This window comes from Leuciscus leuciscus, assembly GCF_965113295.1.
Source record: "Leuciscus leuciscus genome assembly, chromosome: 6".
Taxonomy (NCBI): domain Eukaryota; kingdom Metazoa; phylum Chordata; class Actinopteri; order Cypriniformes; family Leuciscidae; genus Leuciscus; species Leuciscus leuciscus.
Window position 1 is genome coordinate 31,802,285 of NC_138730.1, and position 18,885 is coordinate 31,821,169.

The 18,885-nt window shown below is 38.1% G+C and overlaps 1 protein-coding gene across 1 annotated transcript in view; it reads left to right on the forward strand.

Moving 5' to 3' along the window:
- Positions 1-1,516: 1,516 nt before the first annotated feature.
- lamc1 (laminin, gamma 1) overlaps positions 1,517-18,885 on the forward strand; it is a 54,228-nt gene continuing 36,859 nt past the window's right edge. Inside the window, exon 1 of the mRNA XM_082171860.1 lies at positions 1,517-2,233. Within this exon, the coding sequence (XP_082027986.1) occupies positions 1,864-2,233 (370 nt within the window). The 5' untranslated portion in view covers positions 1,517-1,863. The remainder of the gene's footprint in view (positions 2,234-18,885) is intronic.

Below are 18,885 nucleotides of genomic sequence, written 5' to 3' on the forward strand. Positions count from 1 at the left end.
ATAGCCAGTCCTATCTGTTGTTATTTATTAAGTCCTATTTATTTGTATTATGATTTTATTACTGCCCAGTCAAGAAAGAAAAAGTTGCTGTTATTATGTTTCTAGCATGTTATATGTTTGGCAACAGTTCTTCTAACCCTAATGTATGGAGTGTGTAGATTTTCATTTCTTAAGCAAACATGTAGGAAGACACATCGTGGCCATATTCCAGGATAACGATGTCAAGATGCATCAGGCTCAAATTGTCACAGAATGGTTGTGAGGGAGCATGACGAATTATTTTTAGACATGAATTGACACCTCTTGAGTCAGACCTTAATTTCATTGACAGTCTTTGGGGTGTGCTGGAGTAGACTTTACAGAGTGCTCGACTCTTCCATTGTCATTTCAAGATCTTGGCCAAAAATTGATGCACCACTTGATGGAAATAACATCACAACATTTATTTCCATCAAGAGGGGCATCCATTTTTGGTACACACTCCATCAATTAGGGTTAGAAGAACTGTTGGCAAACATATAATGTGATAGAAACATAACTGTCACTGCAATAAAGATCCAATCATAGACTCTTAAGCATTTGCCTATTTAAATCCAAACAGCAATTTATTTAGTTTTACTGGGCAGTCTGTGTGTAGCCTACTTTAGTTAGTTCCCTGAAGCCTTTGAATATGCATACAGTGGTAAGGATCTATGCTTATCTGCATAAAAAAATCACAAAGGCAATATATAGCCTAGCATAAATTTGAAATGTTAGACATTTTCATCAGTCTTTCTTATTTACAATCAATATAAGGCATTTGCTTTCTTAAAATGCACATAGGCCTACCTGAGAAAACAATTGTATTCTTGTTTGAAGTCTGTATGAATGATTAATCTAAACATTGATAGAATGGGTGTGGGAGGAACTTTTAGTTGGTTCTCTATTACATCTTTGAAACAATGCTGGTAAAATATTAATAAACAGCCCACAAAACGTAACACTCAGCTATTTAAAGTTTTCGGATACACCCTTGCCTGGTAAAGTAGGTATATATAACCTTGCTCTTTGACTCCACTGCTCTCAGCAAGCAACAGCTATCATCCCCTAGTTATTCATAGCATGGGGGATTCATCCAGAAAGTATGTCTCTGAAGATAACACAAGATAAACGTGAAGGTGGACATCTCAGAAAAGTGTTTTAATTAATACAAGTTTAGAAAGGTCTCACCATGTCCGCATTTGGACATCTTATTTGAACGATACTTTTTTCAAGCCTTGGTTTAACACACATATTTGTTATAAAAATGTAAGCTACGGGTAGTTAGTGGTCAGTTCATCGCTCCCATGAGAATCTGTGAGGTAGCCTATGAAATTCTGTCCCCAACCACTCCTGAACATGACTGGCAAAACTGACCAATTGGGAAAGTGCAAAGCCACGCCCATAGCCCTTTCGCCACGCCCACGCATGTCTCCCTGTCCATTCGGACTTGCCTTGTTTAGCGGGTCGGCGGTCCATCAAAGCATCCTTCAGGCGGAAGTAGACGTAGGGATTTTTTTTTGGAAGTACTTTGACTTGCGCACTAGCTGCCAGGGTGTAGTCGGATATAGTTCCATTTCTCCAAAAGTTTTTTTTTTCCATGGCGGTGGTTACTAAGCACCAATAAAGTGAAGGTCTGCAAGAGAGAAGTCGCGAGGAGATTAAGCCACAACTATTGCTTTTCTGGAGGTGAAGCGATTACCACCATTTTCCGCATGAGTTTATTTATTAAAACACAAACTCGGTAGCTGGCGAGTTACCGCAAACTTTTTATAGACTGCGAGGATTTTAAGGGATCAAGACAGTGACGGTAGCTACGTGAGGTCGCATAAACTAAAGGACACAATGTCGCTTTTTAGTTATTTGTTATTATGGACTTTGTGGGCAGCGTGTAGTCATGGAGCGATGGATGAATGTATAGACGAGTCCAATCGGCCTCAGCGCTGCATGCCAGAGTTTGTTAACGCCGCTTTCAATGTAACCGTGGTGTCCACCAACACTTGCGGTTCGCCGCCTGAAGAATACTGTGTACAGACCGGGGTTACAGGAGTCACTAAATCATGCCACATTTGCGATGCCGGGGACCCCAGACAGCACCACAGCGCTGTTTATCTCACCGATTACAACAACCAAGCGGATACCACCTGGTGGCAAAGTCAGACTATGTTAGCGGGCATCCAGTACCCGAACGTTATCAACCTGACCCTTCACCTGGGTAAGCAGCTTTCACTTGCATCCTCAAATCGCGTTACAAAATGTTTGTTTCCCTGAGCCGTTCTGGGAGTTGTTCTAAAGTTATGACAAGTCCATTTAACATGTGTTGCTTAAAGTTTACCTACCGATTTTTGTAAGTGACATATGAGTGACTAGCATCTAGTATAGCCTACTATTCATTATATTAGTCGCTAGTATGCATTCAGAGCATACAATAACTTCCTTTGGATATTTTTTTTTCCTTTGCTACTGGTCGCTATGGATATTGACAAATAGCCTAACTAGGCTACTTCAATGTGACTGGTAACAAATTGCATTTTTTTCCATTGAAATCTATGAGGTCTAAGATTCAGATATTAACTATTCATTTCTGGCTATTCAATTGTTGCTAGTAAAGTAACTATCCATTGTTTAGTAGCCTAATTATTCATTTGACACTTGTACGTTTTCGGTTTAGTTGCTTGTATCCGTCTAATCCAGTTTTCTTAGTATTAAATTAATAGACACTATTAGGCTGCCTTTTTATTAGACACTGGTGTGTGTTTTTAATCTTACTAGTAAGATTTTTCTTAAATGAACTATTAAGTGGCCATTCTTTCTAGTCAATGTAAGTAAAATAAAAAAGCAAGATAACACTTTCAGCAAGGTCTCTTTATTTGAACTAACAATGGACAGTGCTTCTGCAGAATTTTTTAAGTCAAATTTGACTAATACATTTTTAATATTAAAAGTTGTAGGCTATCTGTTAATTAAGATGAATTAATGCTGTAAAAAGATTGTTTATTGTTAGTTTAGTTTATCTAATCTAATGCATTAATGTTAACAAATGGGGCCCTACAGTGTTACCAAAAGCAATTGTAGTGAGATGGTAACTAACAATAGATGCTAGTGTCTCATAAATATTTATTACTGTCTAATAAATAAGTTATAGTAAACCACATTTGTGATAAGCTCAGATTTGAAACATCTGGCAATTGTAATTTTCTGCATTATAACAGTCATTTGAGATCACCTAATCCTGCTTCAGAAATGCATTATGAAATAGTGATAGTATTTGATAGCTTTAGGCTGTAAAAATCTGCATGTTTCTAATTGACATTGTTCAAAATGACTTTTTTCCTATATTTTACTGTTATCATACTGCATGTCATTTAGGAAGGTGCATTATCTCTTGAAAAAAGACTCAAGTTTGATTGTCTAACCATAGTGCTGTCACAATTCCTTGAATACATTTTTTTTTTATTGCATTTTGCACATGTGTTGATTGACCGGCATTGTGCTGAATTCTGACCCCTGCCAGATTATCCAAATTATAAGAATTAAAACCATTTAAAATAATATAGCATAGTGCTAAGCGCGACACTCTATCTACTACTATTTATTTGCGTGCAGGTTTCTTCCGTCTCAGAACGGCTCCGTTCACAGTAAATGCTGCTCCACACAGACTCCGCATGTTCTGTTTGTGTGGGTTTCCAATAACATGCATTTGGGAATGCATAATGTGTCTCCAACACAGGAGAATACAGCAATGTTTCTAAATATGGGAACTGTTATTCATCACGATTTCAAAATAAAAAGTTTAAACCCTCGCTCTGAGTTTGCAAGTTTTGATGTCCACATGTTCCTTGTCCAAGAAATTACAGTGGCTGTAGCATTTCTATCATAAATATTAAAGATTAAGTGGACATTTGAAAATAAAATTTGGTCAATACTAAACAAGGGTCATGCTGTATGTGTAATAGCAACAATAACCCAGACGTTATTTATTACCACAAAAAATATCCGATTATTCGATTAATCAGCAAAATAATCGACGATTAATCGTGAGTGATAGCCCTAAACCACAATCTCTGACAGTTCTGATGGCTGTCATGGAGAAAGCTTACCTATGAAGCTCACATGAGATACTCTGGGTTGAGAACCTGGTTTTATACTGTTTTAGACAATATAGACCCTCTGTTAGACTTGGCATGGAGTGGCCTCTCTACTAGGCAGTGAAGTTGCGCATTACGCGAATCATTGAATTTCTGCCAGCCTAAGCAAAACGATTGGGTTGCAGGAGGAGGTTGTTCTGACTGTGGGAAAAGAGCACTAACATAACCAATTAGTTGAGTGCCAGCAAGCCATGGCCTCTGTATCATCTCATTCCCAGGTAGATGCTGCTATATCAGTAGGCCTATAACCAAATGTAAGTAATAAGCATGTCTAATGAGCTGTAATCAGCGTGTCAATACATTTGCATTTAGATAATGGAAGAGGAAGTGATTTTGCTTTTAATGTTCCTCTCAGACACTTGGCTAATTAGCAGCCATTTGTTAGCATGTGGACTATAACGGGCCAGTTCAGTCAGACGCCTTTTCTTCTAATTCACTTTAGTTCTTCTTGTTAATTTAGGCATTTTCCATTTGAATCGTGTCATTAAAACAGTGTGAAACTGACGTCATAATGTTTGATGCTTTTCATCTTAATTATGTGCTGAAATTAAGTGAAGAAGTTGACTTCGAGGCAAAGTGGGGGGTTTTATGCATGTAGAAATATATATTTTTTTGATATGCAATTTGGGCCATATTTCCATGCATCATGTTTATGCAGTATCCCAAAATTTGCTTAAAAATATGTGGATAGTGACAGATACACCTCCGAAATCTGTAATCGGTCGACTTCGATGGGCTGAAGTGTATCTTTACCTCTGTCTTCCACCTCGCTTATATGTAAGTTGCTTTGGATAAAAATCTGCTAAAGTCTGCTAAATGTACATGTCTTACCGAGAACTGAAGCTCAAATCTCAGAGGAGATACACGATTGTTGATTTACATGTTTTTGTTCTCTCTCTCTCTCTCTCTCTTTTTAAAGTGACTCTGTAGGTGGGAACCCCCAAGAAGTCCGGGTCCCAGCCATAAGCTTTTATTTTATGTGCTTTGCCTTTGATGGCTTTTATGTTTATTCTGCCTTAGTTTGGGATGTTCGAGGCGGAAACAGGCATGTCTTAACTTGACACTGCTGAGTCCTGTGAGAGCATGGAGATTTGGCCGGGTCTAGCAGACTCAGGGGGGCGAGGAGAGATGAGGAGGGTAGATTTACTATTGAACACTTCTGTATGTCCCACACTCGTACTTTATTAACCAGTTCTGGCTGGCCTGTCACGCTCCTCCTAGAATGTGATGAGACTAAGAAATGTGAATCATCATCCAGACACTGGCTAATGAAGACCTGAATCTGTACTTGTACAGGCAAATAGATAGAAGAATGGTCAGGTTAATGGAAGATAATTGATGCTGCCGGTTTTAAATTGGTGTACTTGTCAAACAGAGCCTAGAGGGATTTCAAACACAAATTTAATTGTTGTCATAATGTAGCAATGTTCGATGCTATGGGAAGGAGGAGGCGGGAAACGGCGAACAATCAACAGATTTGAATAAATAAATAAACAAATACAAACTGAAAGTAAAGGCAGCAGTCCCTCACGGACGACTGCTGCCACATAAAACAGGAACAAAACATCAAATAAAATCCAGGCCTGGCCTCTCTCGTCCTTCACCGTCGTCGCTCCTCCGCGAGAGATACGAGACCGGTGTGTCGCGCAGGTGTAGCACATCAGCAATCACGCCACCGGCCTCGCGCCGTTCTCCCGCGGCCCTCGGCCTCATCCTGCTTGCCGTACATACCTTGCTAGAAATGTCAGATCATTTTTCTGTAAGGGCATTGTTTTTTCCAGAATTGTCATAGGCTTCAATGTTATATTTAAGGATCAAGACTAAAACAATGACTAGGGAGCTATAGAATTTCGATAAAAACCTCTAAAGGCTATGTAGACATCTTAGGAGATTGAAAAATGTATTGTAGAGTGTGATCATGGTCAGAAGTTTTTGTCAAAGGTCTATGTTTTTTTAGAGAGCTCATTATTGTACTAGTCTGTTACTTCCAGTTCCAGTTGCAAGTTTATCTTCAAAACTTGAATTGGCAAAGTGCATTTGTGATGAAGTTTTTCTCCAAAACACCATTGGGAGCATTTGTGGAGGGTGAGAATTTCCTTTCATCTGATAAACTGCAGCAGTCAGTGATTCATTAACTTGAGCTTGTGAATGGCCCTTATCGTGCCCTATTTCCTCCCTCACTGATAGAAAGAAGTCCACAGTGCTTTCTGCAAACTGTCAGTCCGTGACTTGCATTTTACTCTGCATCAGATTGTTTTCAATACCAGTGTCATTTTCCAATTTCATATACTTTGAGTTTGTAACTGCGCTGAATTCATATGCTGTCCTCATGTGTGCTTTATCAGGAGCTGTCCTTGTTTTCACTTCTGTTTTCTGGGAAAAGAGCTGGTCGAACATCTGCCTCCTAATTGTTTAAATCTGGGAAAATTCTGGTACACCCTATCTGGAATACAATGTGGCCCTTTTAATGCTGTCTTCCTTTAAGATTTTTGTGTAGATGATTATTTGTGTGCCTGGAAAAAGCTTGTTTTACTTGGAACTAGTGTGCATTTACAGTATGTTAAGTAGTTTGACCCTGGTTTACTTTTTCAAGAGCCAAATCTTGGGAGAAGAACTTTTCCTCAGTTCTTGTTTTCCTCCTCTCTTTGTCTTTTTCCTGTCTCATCCTGTCTCTCTCTCTCTCTCTCTCTCTCTCTCTCTCTCTCTCTCTCTCTCTCTCTCTCTCTCTCTCTCTCTCTCTCTCTCTCTCGCTCTCGCTCTCTCTCTCTCGATTTCTCCAATGAGAGGAGACGATGAGTGTTAGCAGTGTGGGAAACTGAACAGCAGAATGTTTCCTGGGCTCTGGGGTCCTCGTCTCTCATCCCTTAGAGGCGCTTTTTTCCCAAACTCCATCAAAGAACTTGTCATTTCTGAAGGACCAGATGGTCCAAATTATACCAATCTGAGTGTAGGGGGTTGGAAAGAAGAGCGCTATCTGGTTTGAACCTATTGTTATTCTCTGGAAGGTATGATCTCAGTGTGGGAAACTTGTGTTTATGAAACCTTTGTAGTCGAGCTGTTCATGTAACTGCACGATTTTGTTTTATTCATGTTGTCATCGGGCCTGTTGCTGCTTTTCTCCTTAGAGACAAATTTGGCTATTGATGTTGAATTTGTTTGGAATTCTATCCCTATAGTAAATTCAATCCAAGCTAATATGATGTTTCCACATTTACAATGCCACCACTCTTAGAAGGCAATGACTTGGACTTTTTGGTGGCTCTAATTGTATAGCCAGGGGCAGGATTTGTGATTCGGACCACCCAGGATGGACAAAAAGTGCAGAATCTCCCTCATTTCCTGGTGATAAAGCCATTGTGAGCCACTAGTCCTTTCCAGATTGTGCAGAAGTGTAATGAAAGATCCCACACTGGGTCTGTGGTGCCAGCCATTGGACCCGTCAGACGGGGAACTGTGGTTATGGTGTCACTTAAGAGAGCGTTGTCCTGTGGGCCCGTTTGACTGCCAAATAGTGGAACAAGCCCTCGGGGGGCGGGGGGGGCACTGTTTGCTGCCCTTGCCATCACTGATTAGTGCTTGTAACAAATGACTGGACCCCGTTAAAAGTTAAGCTCTGGAGATTTAACGCTAGTTTGGCATAAATCAGCCTGTCCTCATGATGGGTGATACTTTCTACATACGGTCTGTGCTGATTCTTTGAGTTAGCTGCTTGAGAAAGGTTAAAAAAGTAAAAAAAAAAGTTTTCATAGTTTTTACAGAGAATTTCCCAAATTAAGAGAGATCCTTCAAAATATTTTAGAACATATTAATCTTTGGGATGAAGTGAATTCTGTAAATTCCACTACGTTGATAGTGGGTATCCACGCAATGATTGTAGATCATGCTGATTATTTTATTCAAATTAAATTGTTTTCTGTAAAACAAAAAATTAGGGCAAATTATTATAACCAATTGTTTTTTGTTTTTTGACCGCTAACCAGAGGGTGCGATTCCCAAAAGCATTGTTAGCCAACTATGTCGTGACTAGTTGGTTAATTTTTCCAACTATGCATCATACTATGGTACGTTTCTATAGTTTTACGCGCACCACAGGTATTTATTGATTTGAATTTTTTTTTACGTAATACGTATGTTTGCAATGTAAAAGATTCATTGTAATTGGAAGACTTTTTATTGACCGAAATAAAATACTGTACTATTTACTGTATACTAAAATAAACCTTTTTAAACGATTTGAGGGAATTTAGGTATCACATCATTATAATGTTTGTACAGTGTGAAAAGTAATATTTAGCTCATTTTACAAATGAATATACATTTAACAGTGTTATTAAATTCTTTGAGTTTTGAAGATTAACTTTAAGTGAATGCTAGATGATTGGCAAAATATTTTAAATGTAAAAAGAGTGGAATTCTTTGAGTGGTATTCAATATCGAACAGTACCGGAAATGTAAAACAATTAGTAATCTCAACCAAAATGGTGCCTATGGAAAATCTGTACGCCTCTTTTGTTTGTTTGTTTTTCCCATATAGAGAGGAAACGCTTAGTGATTTGTAGTTCTGCTGCTTTGATGTGTGTGTGTGTGTTAAAGAAGGAATGGAACCTTTCCCACAGTTGACTTCCCTGTACTTATTTCTTACCTTTTTACGCACACACTGGATGTACATTATTTGTCCTTGGTCTTTCAACCTTGTGGCTTAGTGCCCTCAATGCTCTCAGCTCCACCTACAAGCAGCGTTCATCTTGTTTGGATTTAGCTCTTCTCAAATGTCTTTGATTGGGCAAGTAGCAGGCACTAAGGTACGGGTTGGCCACCCTATTTAAGTCTTTACAGGCGATAACATGCATTAACCTCCAGTCCAGTGACGGCATATATTTGCAGAAGACTTTGTTTCCTTTCTGCCAGGCGCTATATTGTCTGAATCAATCATGCAGTGTCATTCGACATTGTTTTGCCCCTTCTTCGTTTGATCTGGAGTCTAGACTTGTATGGAAATGTAGTTCATGCTGAGAATGTGACGGCTCAAACGTGCTAATGTATGAGTGGAATAAGACTGTGTGGTGGTTATCCCCCAATCCTGTCATTCACAGCATATCAGAAGCAGGAAAATACTCCCATTAACAAGATGTGCAGCAGATGGCCTTTGGGTTGATGCCAGCATTGCAACCTGTTGTGAAGTTGCAGGAAAAAAAGTAATAGCAGAGCTCTTATATGACCTGATATGCCATATGTCAGCCAGTTCATCTAGCATTTATTTTACAATTATATATGTCATTTCACCATTGGGTAGTATTTTGCATATCGCTATATAACACAAGTATTCTAATGGAGTCATTCATTCAAGTTTAGACAATATTTAACTTTAAATTTCCCAGAAATAGGACACAAAGCAGCTGTGTAGTTTACTGATTCCTCAACTTAAAACATGCTCTTCAAAAACATATCCAGTGTCAGGCTCTTCACTGTTATTTCTGACAAAACGTTCTTCAGAAGCTTCAAAGCGCTGCATCCAGGTATTGAAGTGTGAATCTGATCTCTCGGCTTCCTTGCAGATTGTCAGTTGCCAAATGCAGCTGTTTTCACACATAAACAGAGCTTCACAAGCCAGATGGGAAGAGAAATGTTGTCCCAACACAATGGGGAAAAACTTGGTGTATTTATTGTTCTTTAGTTCTTCCAGCACCATCATACTCGGGTGCTTGAAAGAGCTGGCAGTGTATGCTTCACAGCTGGTTCATACTTTATGAAAATACCCTCCCTCAGGCATCGGTGATAGCACATGCCTTTACAGTGAAGCATGATTTGAAAGTAGAGTAAAATATGAGGTTTACAGTAGGAGAGAGAAACCCTTGCGTCCTGCTTTAGGAGACACACTGTTCTTTTTCCAGTGTATACGTAATGTACATTGTACAATAAAGAAAATGTTTAAGTTGATTTGTTACAGTCAGTGAGTTCGATTACACACAACAATTTAACATACCTTTGTTTTCAGAATGCAAGCATGAACCCCAGTAAATGTGACATGAAATTGGAGTAAAAGTTAAATCCAGGTGTACAAATTTAAGCAAAACCTATAGATGATTGCCTATTACCCTAATTTATTTGGGAAATATGACACTGTTTTTTCCTGATAAAATGGCATTTTCTTGCACATTGTCGTTGGGTTATAACCAGTGTAAGATTGTGCTTGTAAATTTACCTCAATGGAAAGGCACATAAATGTAGATATGATTTTCTTGGACATGTTGGTACAGTAGTCCACATTTTGCATGCTTTCACAAATTCTTATTAATGCAAATTTAATTCCCAAGCCATTCATCAGTACTTTATATAAATGTACTCGCACAAAGCTGATATTAAAATTGGCTAAGGGTTCAATATAAGAGTAATATGGTAGGGAATTCACTGTGTTTTTATCAGATTTTCCCTTGTTAAATCTGGCCTCCAGCATGTTATGTTGGGAAATATCATGTTCTAGAAACAACATCATAGTGCTTTTTTCCTCTTGTGGTTGGGCAAATAGTTGTTTTAGTCCGTCGTACCTTAGGTCCTATGGTTTCCTGTGTCCTGTGTTTTCCTGAAGTGCCTGGAAAACTAACTCAGTCTCAACCCTTTTTGACAGAATATTAAACAAACGATCTTCTGGCAGTTTATTCCATGTGAGAAAAAGAATGTCATTTGGCAAACCATGACTAGTTTATTGTTTGACTCTTGAACTATTTGGCTTTTATTCCGATCATTTTATTGTAATCAATTCTATACATTTAGAGATGGTTTTCATTTACTTTTTTCACAATGAGACAACTGTATGAATTATGTACCAGTTTATGTGGCTTACCAACTTTTTTACCCTTCAGTGCAGGCTGGATTTCAAGACTATTTCATGACCTCACAGTGCATTGCATGAGTCAGATTTTAGACAGTTCCTTCACACATTCCTTTCAGATTATTTGTCATGCCAACCTTGCATAAAACTCATTCATCACAAGATCGTTTTGTTCAGCAACACTAACCTGTCAAAGGAAGAGTTTAATGCATCCAGAAATAGATTATGAGAGAAAATAAGTCACAATATAGAGTCAGATGGACAGGTGGAGTCTTGGCATCTATCCAGTGTAAGGAAAGGCCTCTGATTCCAACGCATGAATCAGTAAAACGTCACATAGCATTTAACTCAATTTAATTTTTGTTTACACGGCCCTTAATGTTAAGAGCTGCTTTATTAGTAAAGAAGATGACCCACCTATGTTGTACGTTCAGAATATTCTATTAAAATGAAATATATATATATATATATATATAGGATTTCTAACCTTGCTCTTTAAAGCAGGTCTTGTAAAGACTTCTCGCACACACTCTGTTGACCAAATGTCACTTTGGTTTCCGGAACCCAGAAAAACGTCTCAGCAGTCACTTCCTTTTGTCTCCCCTGTCCAAACACGATCTCCTCCTGAGGAATAACAAAGCAAATTCTGCACTTTGTTGTGACATTCCTCCTGCCTTTGTGTTGGATAATTGGCCAGAATGCTAGTTTGCAGGGCTGGTGTGGTAGTCCAAACTCTAGAGAAATGCTGAGATAGTGATTGACCATTGTTCATTTACAAGTCAGTTCGGCAGTCTTATCAGAAGATGCACTCACGCATTTCTGTAGTCCATAGGATCACGTCTGCTGTACTGCACTCTTATCTTGGTTTCATTTTCATTTATTATTGTACACCCTAAACTGCTGAAGTGACTGCTGAGATCATTGCTTTTTAAGAGAGAATGAATTATCGCTCACAACTGTTGCTATGTGATCAGAACATATGGGTTTTATTTTGAAGTATTTTAGAGTTAAGTAAATAAATATATATTTTTTATATTTTAATTGATAATTTTTTTTAATGAAATTCTTTGGAATACTTCTTTGATCCTCAGCGATTTGATGCAGTTCATTGTTTAGCAAGTACAGTATCTTGTTTCTTGTTACAGTATCTGTGCTCTTGTTTACATTCAAATTAAGATCAAGCGCTGATTTATTTGTAATATGTGCATAAGCACGTTGTCCACATTCAGCCGAGTTGGCCGTTATCTGTCTGGGAAACTCACAATCGGAGAATCTTGAAAGCCGATTAACTTCATCGTCCTGCTTTGATTATGACTGCATGAATATCAGAGAGAATTTTTTATCTTAAAACGACCACTGAACTCCTCCTCGCTTTGTACGTAGTTTCTGCTTCAATCGTAAAACCGCATAGAATTGTCTTCAGCAAATTTGAGATCAGTGTAAGGATGAAGGGAACTCCACCAAGGAGCTTATTAAAGTAAAAAGGTATAGCCGATTAAGGAATGTCTTGAATGACTGCTCTCTCCTTAAGCCTCTTGAATGAAGCACCGTCCCACCGGAGAAGCCTCAGCCGTGTGTGTGTGTGTGTGTGTGTGTGTGGATGTCAGGGTCCTATCTTTAGATCTGAGGCATGGGCCAGTGCTCCCCCTCTATCTCTAACCCACCCTCTTCAAGTTCTACTTCACAAAACCCCTTTGTCTTCTTTTCTTTACATGGGGGAAGGGTTATCCAGTAACTGGATTAGTCTTTTTGTTTGGTTATTCCTACTTGTCTGTTCATACACCCCCCACCTTTCAGTCTGCTTGTTTTTTCCCCTCCATCCCCTCATTTTCTCTCTTTCTTCTCTTCTTGGCTTTCTTTTTCAAACTGAAAATTCTTAATTAGAACTCACTCTCAACTTCATTGCCCCGTCTTAGAGAAGTCTTCATCTGGATGAGATGTTAAACACCAAATTTACACTCTAAAAGCTTAACCACGGCCTGTGTTTGTAGTCCATTCATCACTGTTTACTTTGAAGTTGAAACTTTACATTCCTGCTTTAGAGAGTAAATTGAAGGGCCGGGAGCGGCTTGAAGGGGGGCAAAGTGCTCCGTCTCAGCAAATTAGAGCACTGGTTCTTCGGTGTCAATGGATGTCACCAGGACGTTGTGTCCATCTCTCGCTGTTGTCCCCGAGGGAGGGGAAGCACGAGATGCCTGACACGATTTCGAATGGGACAGGATTATAAACTAACAATCGCAAAGTACAAAGTTGGCTTTGGCGACTGGCGGGAAACTCTAGTTTTTACAGGATGGTAACTTTTTTTAATAAATAATGCAATTGCCAAATTGTAAGAATGATAATCTGAGGTTCATGGTGTAATTGACAAGCGATTCAAAACAAGGAGCAAAACAGTCTTCTAAAGTAAGCATCATAACAGCATTATTTAGTAAAAGTTTTTGTGAATATTTCTATCATTATTTACATTTATGCAGTTAGCGGACGTTTTTATCCAAAGCGACTTACAAATGTGGAACAACAGCGATTTGTCATTATGCCACTAATATCAAAATATGAGAAACAAAATCATGATCTGTCTGAACTTCTTTTTTTTTTACACCATGAATTGGGTCGTGTCATAAAAAAATTATATATATATTGGGTCGTATTTTATATATTTTTTTGTGTTATTTATAAATTTTATATTTATATATATAACATTTTGTTGACAAAAAAATTGTTTAATGGACAATAAAAATATATTTTTTAAATTGACAAAATCACTGACAGTTGGCAAAAAAAGTTAATTTTGGGCCCTTAGTACAGAAGGTTTGATTAAATTTGCTTTCTTTGTATCGTCATGTTTTATTGTTTTTACATTTGTTCCTGAACACTTTCCTGTTATACATTACTTACAGTTAGGGATGTCCACTCTGGAATGTCACTGACCATAATGTGACCCATGAGATTTGATTTAGTCATTGCCTTTGTATCTGATCTGGTCTTCGTGCCGAAACACGCTACACTTGAGGATATGGTGCCCTCAGGACACACTTGACTTGTACCCCTACGCCCATACTCCCTTTTTCACTGGCCCATTATTGACTCCTGACCCCTTTGAACTCCAAAAACACCCTCCTTATTTCACTAGTGAGATCACATAGCAGTATTGGCATTGTATGGGATTGGCAGGATTTAATTGCTTTTGCAGAAAAGCCATGACTATTTGTAATTGAAGTAAGAGGAAATTAATCCGAGGCCAGATTTTCCATATGCTCCTGTTGGGCATTTTGTTACTGTTGATATCAGTGATCACTCGTCATGTGGAAATGAAGTTCAGCACTCTGTAGTCCTCCTTTCTCATAATTACATGCATCAGTTCAAGATGGATTTAAAGGCTTTGTACAGTATGCCTCCTTGACCTCATAAAACGCTGTGAGTTTCTGCAGAAACAAATATTTAAATACAGTACCAGCCTGTGTAATGCTAGACCTGAAATCCAGGCTTTCTCCATCAAAATATTGTTTCATGTCTATATTGAAATACATTGTTAATATGGTAGATATGCTCTGGCCAAATAATCATCTGCCAATATTCAGACATTTGATAATAGTGCCATTGAAGTTTTAATCCATACGGGAAAAAAAAGGAAAAAAGTAATACGTTTTTTCTTTAGTGGTATTTTTTTTATTGATTATGATTAGCATAAACATTTGAATGAAAAAACAGAACTGAAAAATGTGTGCATTTCAAAATGTCTTTGTTCATTTTTACAAATTCTAAAACTTCATTTATATCCAGGTTTAAATTAATCTCAAGATTTCCTGTGTAATGTACAGTTTAAACCCCACTGTATTTGAGTAAATATCAGCCATTATTTTATTAGCCATCATTATTCCAGTCTTCAGTGTCACATGATCCCTCAGAAATCATTCTAATATGATGATTTGGTGCTCTAGAATCATGTCTTATTATTGTCAATGCTATAGTTGTGCTTAATATTTTTTATTTATTTTTATTTATAGAACATATAAATGCCTTTTAGGGTATTTTTTTTTACAATTGCATGCTTCCTTCTTGAATGAAAGTGTTCATTTCTTAAAAAAAAAAAAAAAAATGTAAGTGTACATTTTCCTAATAAAGTCATGACATGTTGTGGTGTGAGAAACAGTTGGCCTTCGGTCAGTATCTTGTACTCAGATAAGCTGAGCACAGACGAGGCACCGGTAGTGTTAAGGATCTTGTAGCTGTCAGATGATAGCGTCAAAGTTTAGTAATTAACATTCAGGGTCTGCTGAAGCTCTTCTCTTCTGTCCATTAGATGTCTGGCCATGTGATTACTCTATTCAGTTTGGAAGGGTTTTTCCTCATTGTCCATTGAAAATATGAGGAGCGAGAACAATATATTACAGTGTTGACTGTCTCCCAGATGTCACCATAAAATATCTCAGTTCAGATGTATGTTTCTGCTGCTGGCGATACAGGAAGTCTCTTGCAGAAGACAGACACTGTGTCATTTACAATTCAAGACATTGCTAAGTTAAAAAGAATGTCTGCTGAAGCGGATTGAAAAAACTGTTATTACTGTTCATGTATGTTGTGGCATAATCATGCACTGAGACAGAAAGTACGACCAATCTTGTCACTATCTGCCTGCCTTTTAGCAATTTTCTATACCTGAAACTCTGGATACTTTCTCTGTGCATTCCTGCAGCCTTGTTTTAGCCGTAGCAGCTGTCTTGTAGCAGTCTATGTTCAGTTAGTTTTCAGGGCCAAATTTAGCCCTGGCAGACTGCTCTAACCTGACTTCCATTCTTTTTTTGCCCTGAGAGTTTGCTAGTATAGCATGTGCTTGACGTTCTGCCTGGCACCAAACAGCATTTTCAAGTTTGTGCTCATTAGCATGCCTAGCATACTCTCCTGAGCCTTCACACAGCCAAAGACAGTATGAGGAGGAGGAGACTGACCACTCATAGAAAATAGAAAAATGAATGGGAGAAAGCGCATCTGTGTGTCTGTCTGTCTGTCCATCTGTCTGTCTGTATTTATTTTAGCTTTGTTTCAAAGTTATGTTATTTTGACATACAAAGGGTAGGCAATTTCAGAGTGGCTAGCAATAGCAAGCTAGATTTGAAAGCATAAGATTCTACCCTCTCTTCAGACCAACTCAAAAGACACGTCTCCTCCAAAAGACATGAACACGTACAGCAGAGTCTGCAAAGCGTCACGATAGTTAGCGTTAAACTACCTCATGTCTCAAAGCACATACCATTACAATAATTATGAAACTGAACTTAGAGAGCTCTGACTTACCAGAACGTCAAGGTTTGCCATCTTGTAACGGTTACGATATGGTGTAAACGCTGCATAAGCTTGTTGTTTTGGTTCAGGAAAAACAGTAAAAGGCAGTGGCAGCTGTTTGTTTATGGCACTCTGTGACTGACTGTCTACAACTCTGCATAGACTCATGGAACGCGCTGATGATGTGTGATGTCTGCGCGAGCAGGGAGGTATGGAAATGCATAGGTTGACAGTCAGGTACGACATCCAATCATTGCATCCGGACCGAATGCAATGATTGGACGAATATTTTTGGGGGGTCCTGAGACTTCCACAGAAGATATATGTACTTTTAAAACTTCTATTATTGATTGCAATTAGGATGTTGTGAAGAGTTTTTCAACTAGTATAACAAAAAGTGTTTATGAAAAACATTGCCTAGCTTTAATGTAAATTTTCACATTCAGTTTTTTGGAAATTTGGGAATGGATGAGCCAAGCTCGTCTGTTATTAAACAAAACATAGTCTAAATACAATTGTTACAATTGTTACAAACCTCTGTTGACTGTTGTCTAAACATGCTGGTTCAGTCTAAATATCACGATTATCCTCCCAAGAAAATCTTTGATGAAAATCTTCAAAATCATGCAGCCAACAGGTACAGCTGTGATGAGAGAGGCAAATGGGTGATTTTGTCTATTAAAGTAGCAGAGATAGTGAGATGTCTCCTTCCTCTTATCAATCTCAGAAAAGACTCTTTGAAAAGAGCAATTATCCCCTTTGGCTCTGTGCTGTATCTTTTTTGCTCTTGTAATGGCTGTTATCAGCGGTCCTGCTGCTGGCTGTCTCTGCGCTGTGCTTTATTAAGGGAACAGCTGAGAGTGACAGACAGGAAGTTGCCAGCTGAGTGTTGAACCTATTGGAAACGAACTCAGTGATGGTGTTATGGTCCTGGTGTTTTTAATATCACACCCAGGCAGTCAGCTGCAATATATTGAAGCCTTTCAATGTTGATAGTCTGATCTTAATATTGCTTAACCCATTAGCTATCAGTCCCCAAAATGACATTTCCACTTTAATGAAAGTTCAGAATTGGGATAGTTCACCCCCAAAAAAATTATTTTGTCATTTACTTACCCTCATGTTCATTCCAGACCTATATGACTTTTTCTTTTGTGGTACACAAAAGAAGATATTTTGAAAAATGTTAGTTTGTTTGTTTGTTTCTTTGCATAATAGGAAAAAAGTAGCCTAATCGGTTTATAATCTCATTCCTCCTCCTCATCCGTAAACCCTGACCTGATGAAACCACAATCCCAGCCATAGCCGAACCCTGGGCTGTGGGAAAGGGACTGAATGAGCGGTTTAGGCTCCTGACCTCCGGAGGCACCGTTGAAGGAAGTGCTCTGGACTGTTTGTGGGGGGTGTTGTGTGTGTGTGTGTGTGTGTGTGTGTGTCGTCCTCTTTGTCTGATTTGTGTTGCACAGGAAATTATTAAATGCCTCAGGGAGACCTTTCTCCTAATTATAGACACAGTCTGTGTGTGTTTATGTGTGTGTGAATGTGGCAAGATGGAAAGAGATGCATTGCGTAGGCATGTAGATGCTTGCAGTTTAATTTTACTCTGTTTTGTGTAAGGAATGATCCTCGTATGGTAGATGTAAAGGAGGCAGAGAGGAAAAAGTTGAAGCCATAAACTAATAATTTAGGGGGAATGTGTCCGACACGCAGAGTGTTTTACACACAGGAGACTGAAACTCTACACTGAAGTCCTTTAACCGCAGCTGCTCTCGATAAGTTCCATTCAACAGACATACTTTTGTTGCATATGACCTTGAGCTTTAATCACGCAAACAGGATGTTTGTTTTGAAAATTCGTTTTGCCGCAGAATACTTGTTCATCACCGTGCTCTTTTGACTCATTTTCTGCTTGCTTAACTGTGATGGGTACCTAAATACTCCATGATTGCAATGATCAGTCTTTTTTTTTTTTTTTACAAAGTTCAGTAATAATTACACGTGGAACAGCTTCTTTTTTTTATATATATATAATTTTTGGTGTTTGAAATGTCTCTATTTTAGTTACACAATTTATATATATAATATAATATATATATATATATATATATATATATATATATATATATATATATATATATATATATATATATATATATATATATATATATATATATAAATATTATATATTACCCTTATTATTTTGTCATACTTTTTTCACCTAGACATTGTTTTATAGAGATCACACAAAAAACAATTATTACAATTTCTTATCTAGTCATCATAAACCACTACAAAGTAATAAGAGCATCATGGAAATGTATTAGTCAGAAAGTGTGGGAACCCAAAAAACAGAGCATTTAGTCTCATCAAGAACTAACTGGACTGATAAATCAAAAACTGAGATCTTGAGTGGAAAAAAGGCCCTCAACGCCCATCAGGCACAGTTGTTTAATGAACGGCCAAAATATTTCAAGTTTTCAGAGTTGGCTGATTGACCCCGATGATGTTGTAACCCATGAAGTCGGAAGTTTAAATAAAGGATGTAGTAAATAATATCATGGATTGTTATTTCTTTGACCCTTCACTTCATTGCTTGAGAAAGTCCTTAAA